The sequence below is a fragment of the Alligator mississippiensis genome, chromosome 3 (assembly GCF_030867095.1).
Source record: "Alligator mississippiensis isolate rAllMis1 chromosome 3, rAllMis1, whole genome shotgun sequence".
Lineage (NCBI taxonomy): Eukaryota > Metazoa > Chordata > Crocodylia > Alligatoridae > Alligator > Alligator mississippiensis.
Window position 1 is genome coordinate 62,723,274 of NC_081826.1, and position 8,775 is coordinate 62,732,048.

The 8,775-nt window shown below is 46.1% G+C and overlaps 1 protein-coding gene across 8 annotated transcripts in view; it reads right to left on the minus strand.

The window, feature by feature from the left end:
- C3H8orf34 (chromosome 3 C8orf34 homolog) overlaps nt 1–6,142 on the minus strand; it is a 545,250-nt gene extending 539,108 nt beyond the window's left edge. For 3 of the 8 annotated variants that reach the window (XM_059723997.1, XM_019498592.2, XM_019498591.2), the window contains exon 1: nt 5,601–6,137. In XM_059723997.1, the coding sequence (XP_059579980.1) occupies nt 5,601–5,669 (69 nt within the window). In that variant the 5' untranslated portion in view covers nt 5,670–6,137. Of the gene's footprint in view, nt 1–5,600 lie in introns of all 8 variants that reach the window. The other 5 variants (XM_059724000.1, XM_006260932.3, XM_059723999.1 and 2 more) reach the window with 5 other exon arrangements.
- Between the last annotated feature and the right edge of the window lie 2,633 nt (nt 6,143–8,775).

The window sequence follows — 8,775 nt, forward strand, 5'->3', positions numbered from 1 at the left end:
TTCTTCCTAGAGACAGAATGTAACCATATAGCTGTCTAAAACTGAAATGAAAATAAATGTTAATTCTTGAACAGGCTGGATAACAGCATCTCCATGAGACTATTGATAAGATTTATGTACCAAAAGTTACTCCCTACAAAGGGGAGAGGGGGTTGACATCGTAAAGAGTCTTAAACTGACAGCTGACAATCCCTAGATGTGTACATTTAAGGACTGAGGGCATAATGTTCCTAGAGGCTAGCCCAAAACTCTACAATTTATTCTCAGCCTTTTACTAACATAGCTACCAGACATTCTATAATGTCTGTACAAAAATAGCAATATTCTCAGAGATAAATTCAGGTTTAGGTTAATTTTTGCTTTTACAACACAGGTATTTTAGTTACTTTAACTAACTGTATTTAACTGATAACATGATGCAAGTAAAAGTACCTTTCCACTTTGTAAGTTGGAAAAAAATTTAGTTATTTTAGTGAGTTCAAATATTTTTCTTCTGCCTTTTAATTATATGAAAAATAAATAAAATAAAATGTATATATTTCTCCTCGAAAGTAATGTACTATACTGCACATAATTTTTTATGGTACAATGAATAATTCTTTAGCCACACACATTAGATTGATTGTATGTTTCTCAAGTAAATTTTTATTTGTTTGGGATCCATTGCCCAGAATGCTCTCCTAAAGGTACGTAAGCCTAACAAAACATAGCCAGAAGAGGTGCTGCCCCCGCTTCTTACTCAAATGAGAATGGATGGAAAAGCCCCTTGTTTTTGATTTGAATACAAATCAGGGTGCGGGAAAGGTGGCTTCTGTAGCTCTGACTCTGGCCATGAGTCCAGGTCGGGGCCAGAATCAGACCCACAGCAGCCTCCTGCCCCCTTTCTGCTTGCCCTCAACAGCTTCTGCCCTCCCCCCCCCCCCCCCCGCCGTTATGGTCAGGCATAGTTTAGCTCTGGCTTGCGCTGAGTTCTTTCCCGGGCACAGAACACATGGAAATTCTGTCCCCTGCCCAGCTAATCAGCAGTGTCAACTGCTGCATTGCCTGCCTGGCCAATTGGCAGTGCCAACACTGCTGCATGGCCCAGCTAGGGCCGAACTTCCATGTGCTGTGCTCTGGGATGGAACAGAGCCCAAGCAGCATCTGACAATGACAGGGAGGAGCGGGGCAGAAGCAGAGGCAGGGACTGGGAAGGAAGAGGGAAGGAGCAGAGATTGGGAGGCAGGAGGCAGAGGAGCAGAGGCTGTCAGGACCCAGGGGTGGGTGAATGCCAATTGCAGGGCTGGGGCAGGAAGGCTATACAGGGAAGAATAAAGGGGACAGAGAGCAAGGGGGCTACCTGACCACTAGCTGTAGCAGTGGGAAAGGGATGAACTTAAGACACCCTCCAATAATTATATATCTGGAAAATTATAGCAAGTTTATAATTCTTCCATATTGTGGAGGCATCTTAAATTCAGGGTCAACTTAAATTCGAGTAAATAAGGTAATTTAGGGCCATAACAACTCTCTCATTGGCCCAATGAATCCTTAAGTACTTTAAGCAAAGAAAAGCAGCTTGAACAAGAGAGACTGAAAAAGGCCTGCCCTAGAGCATCCATCTAATCCAGCAGGAGAGGGAAATGAAGGTTCAAATCCTTTCAAGTAGAAAAGGTCACTACTTACCAAGGGATTTAACTACTAAATAAAAAAAGAGAGATGTCACATCTTCCTCTACTTGTTTTGTGCAAGACATACTTTAAAACAGGCTTTTTGGGTTAGTGTACCCCTGGCAGCCAGTCAAGAAGGAAGGAGTCTCCTGGCAGCTGGTCAACAAGCAGGGAAGGGAAGGGGGGTCCCTCAGTGGTGGCAAAAAGTGTCAGTGGTACAAGTGTCAGCGGCAGAAGTACCAGCAGTGCAGCAGCAGTGGAAGTGGTGGCAGCACCTGCTGCTGAGTACCCCCAGAAGCCTTCCCAAGTACCCCCAGGGGTATGCATACCCCTGGTTGAAAACCCCTGCTCTAAGACCAGGAACCAAACCAGGCCCCGCAAGCAACATAGGCCAAAGAATACCTGTTTTGTACATCCCAATATAGTTTAAGTGTGAGCGAGGTGTCTTGCTGTTCAACACTGTCAACAATTACACAGTTCATAACGTACCCAGAAGTAGAACTTTAGACATTGAGGAAACTTTACTGCTGCAATAGAAAAGCAGCAGAGGCAGGTCCTAATTGAGTCCGGCTGACTCATTGTGACAAGATCATTAGTTCTACCAGGCACGTAAGAGAAGCGGTAGTCACCATCTTCCCGTGTTAAGATACTTTAACACGGGATACTCTCATTTTCTACTTCAGTTGCTAATACCTTTGACATTTCAGTGAAATACTCCTTGCCTTGAATGCACAAAAAAAAGGATGAGAGGTACTGGAATCTCTGTCTTCAGAGGTTTTTAAGAACAGGTCAGACAGACATTCTTCAGAAATGATTTTGTTAATCTAGCTTGATGGTCTAGACCCTCTTTGACCGCTATTTCCTATTATACACTAGGGAGTCATACAATGTAAAGCTTTCTCAAGCAACTGTACCTTTTTTACTGATCTCCATGTGCTGTATGTTGAAGTAATAGGAGATGGATTTCCGAAGAGCTGGTGTTATCTGGCCACTGTTAGCGAGATAAGGAGAAGCAGCAAAGACAGCTTAGCACAGAAGAAAGAGGAACAAATACACTGCATCACACACAGCACCCTAGTAATTGGAACTTTTGAAACAGAAGAAACCAGATACTAAACAGGCGCCTCTGCCCCACAAGCTACTAATAAATCACAACTACTAATAAATCAGGAATTCTGAGTTTTTTTCATTCCAGACGACAGTTTGCTGTGCCAGTATACCTAGTAAGGTCCAGCTTCCTTCTGATTCTTGCTCATTCACCTGAGCAGGTATGCAAGTTTCTCTGTTCTCCGACTTCCTCCCAGGAACCTTCATTGACTAAATCTGCTGACAATCTACCCATTCTCTCTGATGTTTCTGTTTATCCACTATTAATCAGGAGTACTTATACACTTCCTTAAACCTACTCCCTTGAACCAAGCCTGGCGACAGTTTTTTACACCATTATAAACATAAGTTGCTGAGCAAATATAACCATACCAAGCTCTGCCTAACTTCACTATATACAGGCTGGGTCCCACAAAATTTGTACACATTGCAAAAGACCAACTGCCATTAAAGACAAACAATTACAGTCAGGAAGGAGAGTGAGACAAACCCTTCCAAAGTAGGGTGAAGAGGGCTTTATGGACTTCTGACTGAAACCTGAGGTGTTACTTTGTGGCAAAACTTTTATAAACATGAGAAGTTCTAAAGTATTACTGAATGTATCCAATTGTCTACCTACTGAACTCTTAATATACATGATATTTTCACAGACAAGAGAAAGTATAGTTAGCATGGAATACGAGAATGATTTTCAGTCTTTGTTCAAGACAAATTCCCACCAACTTCTAAAGGTATTTTCTTCATCTCTGGATGGCACGATCAAACACTACCTACAAGTCTACAGCAAGTTCGAGGACAAAATTCACATTACCTGCATAAGGAAAAACCTGTAAGGGTTAGTGGAAACGAGTGGAATAGACAGTAAATGAATGAAGGGGGCAAGGCGGAATTGGAGAAATAGAGCTAGAAAGACTCCAGATCCTTTATATCATTTGTAAGGCTTCTATACCACTCTTAGCAAACCCGCCTTATACCCTGATCTAAACGGGTTGGCCCAGAGACTCTTCCATGGCGCACTAGAATGCACTGATGGTCTTTCCATTTTTAACCAATTTGCAGGCTCTAAGTCATATGCAAGACCCTATACAGGTTTTCTTCACCAGGATGAGTCTGTAGCAGAATGTGGGTCTCTAGCAATGTTCAATTAATATTACAATTAATTAATAGCAATACCACAATACATTCAGCCTCTTATGGTTTTCAATCCCATCCTTGGCCGTGTGTAGATGAAACAAGAAGCATATGTACACAACACTTTAAAAGGGGCTAAATGCTTTTGCACCACTTTAATGGTGTCAGTGTTTGCATGCCTCAGTGGTATATTGCGCATTAATTCTAGCTGCAGCGGGGGGGAGAACCACTGCTGCCTTGGAAGGAAGCACCAGCCACATCCCGCCAGCCCAGGGACTGCTCTGCCTGTTGGCAGCTCGCCGTCCCCTCCCCGCCCGGAAAGCAGGTAAGTCAGCAGGGGTGGTGGATGACTCAGGGGTTTAATCAGCCCTAAATTGAAGCGGTGTTTTTTAAAAGCCACCGCTTCAATTTAGGGCCCCCATTTCACCTACACACGCCCTTTCTTGACTGGAAACTGCTCTCTTAACAGAAATGAGCATCTTACAGGCCTGAAAAACTAGGTTATGAGACAGTAAGCTACATTCAACAAAATTATGCCAAGTAGATTTGTTTGCTGTTAGAATTTTAAGAGTATAAAAGAGCAGGTTGATCAGGAAATATTCAACAAGAAGTGTTCTGATAGTTGCCCAGACCCAGATCCTAAAGAGTAATATATTTAGGTGCCTAACTTCCATGAAATAAACAGGAATTTGGCACCTGACTACCAGGGAGGAGTTGGGTTCCCGTTAATTATCTTTATAAAAAAGTAGCATTTCATCAAAATTCAACTGCGAATATGTCTTATGTTCTAGAAGCACCTAAGTGTGCTTTATTTTCTGTAACAAGCTAGACATACAGATTGGATTAGCACCTACTATGAATTGTAATGTTAAAAAGGCCTGTTTGTTCCAAAATAAAAATCTCTCTCTCGCTCTCTCTCCCTCACAATTTGAGGCAATTTAATCCATCATAACAGCCTCAATCCCTACGAGACCTCACAACTGTCCCTCAGCAACATGTTTTCTACCAAAAATGTGAATGTCTTTTTTTTTTTTTTGTGGTTAATTATGGTTGGTAGATGCCACCAAAACAATTATTTGGGAAGAAGGAATTCAAACTCTCTCCCACCCCCAGGGGGGTGCCCCCCCCACCCCGTAGTGTTACTTTGTAGGAAGTTCTCCTGGTTAAGGAGAAGTAAAACGGAGACACAGATCTCTCTGGCGGCGGGGTGGGCAATAACGCCAGCGGGAAGCCCGAGTCGTGGGGTGACGTTATGCTCGGGCGGCTCTAGCTAGTATCTCTCGGCGCTGTAGCGGGCGGTGTCCCCGCGCACGGGCTGCGGTCCTGTGGGTTGTGGCGAGCGCCAGGAGCACCTACAGCCCCATGGGGACAGCCTGTGGGCGAGCAGATCCTGGCCGAGCCCGATCCTCGCAGCCGGATCGGAGGAGGAAGGAGGATGGAGCCGCTCCCGCGTGCCCGGCTCGGGGAGGGGCGCTTTCCCGGGCTGGCGATCCGCATTCCCCGGGCTCCCGGTCCTCCTGCCGGGCACGATGCTGGCACCGACCTCCCCGCGGGGCGGCTCGGGAGCTTCCCCCAGCGCAACGCCCCCCCGGCAGCCGGGCACCCCCCGCCCGAGCGCGCTGCCTGCGTGGACCCGGGGGGCAGGAGCGCGCCGGGAGGATGCCCGGGAGGGACCCGGCCTGCGCGCACCTGCGCCTCGCCCTGGCCGCCTACCTCGAACAGGGGCCCGATCTTGTTCCTCTCCAGGTAGGCTTGGATCCGGGTCTGCTGGTGAGACGCCATCAAGAGCCGCCGAGCCGGGAGCGGGGGTCGGGGGTCCTGTGCTCCGGCGAGCGCTCGAGCCCGCCCGCGGGACCAGCCCGGGCCGGGGGCGCTGCCCTCAGGCGGCCGCGGGGCTGCGGCGGCGGCGCATGGCGCGGGGCCGGCGTGTGTGTGTCTGCGTCTCTCCCCGCTCCTTGGTTACCGGAGCAGCCGCTCCGGCCCCGCCAGCCGCTGCCTTCCTGGCGACAGCGCCGCTCGCCGAGCCAATGGCACTAGGTGCCGCTTCCCGAGCGCGGCTCCCGGCGCTGCAGCTCGCGGGGGCAGAGCAGCGACTACACCGCCCCCCGCCCCGCCCCGCCCGCGCGCCCAGCGCCTCGCTGAAGTGTCCGCGGCGGTCGGGCCGCACCCGCCTGCACGTCGGCTCCCAAAGACCCACATCTAACTTGCCAGGCGGCTGGCACCGGCCGTCAAGTGGCGGAGAGGAAAGGGGAGGGGAGGTGTCTCCATTCCCCCGGACTGAATCCCCCCTCCGGCTATATTATCTTTCCCTGACACTGGGGGCACTGTGCGCTGCAATAAAACAACTTCAAGCAGGGAGAGACTTTCCCCGCTAAACCCTTTGCTCCACGCCCCCCCCCCCCCCCAGCAACCGAGGGTGTTCAATCTGTGCTGTGTCAGGCTTCAGGGTTGGCTTATATAACTTAGGTTATGGCTTGGATAGGGGTGATCCTGCCTCAGGAAGGGGGTTGGACTAGGGCAGGGGTTCCCCAACTGGGGTACACAGGAGAAGTTGTCATGACAGATTTCATTATAATAATAATTGCCATTTAAGGGGTTACCATAAATTGCCATTTAAGGGTTAGAGATATGCAGGCAGCTGCTAAATCTGGAAGGGGGTACACACTATGATAAAAGTTCAGGAACCTCTGTGCTGGATGGCCTCTGGAGGTTCCCTCCAGCCCTAACCAGCTCTGCTAAGCCTCACTGCAGGGAAGGGTAAAACTTCAGTGGTTTCCCAAGGTGCCAGGTAACCATCTACCTCAAAGAAACCGAGCCAGTTCCTTCAGTGCAGGTCCATCCATTCCCATTCTACCAGGAAAGGCCACATCATAGGTTTCAGGATTTAAAATGTTCTGCACTTTCAATCAGCAACAGGGATTAGTTTCCCCCTTCACCTAGTGCCTTTTAACAATAAAGTACTTTTCTTTTTTTTTAATTTCCCATGAAAAATGAAAGAACAGCAAACGGTGCTCAAAATTGTGCCTGATTATGCAGAACAGTCAGTCTAGCTGCTGAATCAGGCTGTAAGGGCAAAAGTAGAAGCTCCTCCTGCTTCCAGAGGAAATGAATTTTGCTTGGAGTCAAGAGATGGTAAGTTCTGGTTCCACTATGTATAGATCCATGAATTTCAAAGTCCTAGTTACTACTCCTAGACTCACACCTGGGAAGAAGGTATGTGTGAGCCTATTTTAAAAAGCCAGTTTATCCTGCACCCTTGCAATACATCCTCAAATATAACTAATGCTGCCCAAGCTGTGTAGGATGTTTCTCTCTCCATTCAGGATCTAAGATTTGTAGATCTTTTTCATTCTCAGGTCTTCTATATCTGTATCAGCTCAGAGTTGTAAGGATATATCCTCCAGTGGAAAGCTGTCAGGAACACTAAAATAATCTGGCATTACAAAATTTGATCAGCCCAATGAGGATTAGCCTGATACAAAGGTAAGCCTCAATGGTGAAAAACCAATATAGAAGTTCTTACTCCACTCTATGTGAGACACAAGAGGAAGACAGCTGTACTTTTACAGCCTCTTGTGGCCATTACAGATGGCATAAATTATAGCAGACCTTAAAAGACTCTGACATAATGCAAAAGTGCAATGGGAACAGCAAACTACCACTGTTCTACAGGCTGTAATAAGGAATGCAGTAAAAAAAAAACAACCAACCCCACCCCCCCACCCCCACAGTCAACAATGCAAACACAACCAGCAGCAGTGTCAGTAAGCAACATTTAAAATGAGGCCACCCCTCTAAGTCACTTTTCAACATGCAATTTAGCTGAACCTCAAGATCTTTTAAAACCTAGAGGCAGTCTGTTTATTTGTTCGAGTTGATATAATTTTTCTCTTATGTCTCTGCAATTTTCTCCCCCACCATTAATCCACATTCAGCTGTAAAGTAACCAGTTTAGAGGCAAGCTTAAGTGACCATGATAAAAAACTCACCACAGGTGGGAAACCTCAGATAGCAACTGTGGTCTTCAGCACCAAGAGCACAACTCATGGATTTGCAAACAAAAGCCCCCCCCTGAGCTTATGAATCAGGTCTCATGGCAGTAAATGGACCAAACAAAACAGGGAGAAATGATAACAGACAATTCCTTACCAAAAGTCTAAAAGTTGCTTTCAAGAGTGGATACTACTGTTTTCTTCCAACAGCTCTATAATGGAATACTATTAAATAAGAAATTGGGGATTTGTCCAAAAGAGAGATTGAGCACACTGGAATGATGGAACAGGAAGAGAAATTTCAACTTTTAGCACTTCCCCCCTCACCTTTATTTTTCCCTTTGTACCTAGAGTGCTCAACACTGTTGTCAGCAACATTAAGATTTCTATGAATAAGTGGCTCTAATTTCCAGGTTTCTATTCCCCTGGAAGCTTGGGAAGCATGTTTACAAGAAAGTAGTAAATTTTAAACAAGATTTTAAAAGACAAAGGATGGTAAAATAGTGAGTCTTAAAATTGACTCTCAATTCATTTTAATATCAAAGCATTACAGATTTTTAAAGCCTCTTGGATCATAAATGCAGGTTGGAACATGTATAATTTATTCTATGTGAGCATTCCATTTAATATGAGGAACTTTATACTAGGCTACTTTAAACAAAACATTAATATGCCTCCTTGTAGTGCAGTTTTAGATATCCAACAAGAAATAAAACAAGGACTTGTCACACACAAGCACCACACATTCAGTAGGGCAAGAGTTGTCTTCGATTAAAAGTCAATAATAAAGTCTCCATGAAAGAGAATACAACATATATACCTCCTATGCAATAGTTGGGACTGAACTGTGAAAACAGAATGGCTGCAGAAATCTACAGAGGAAAATGGAGAGCTAA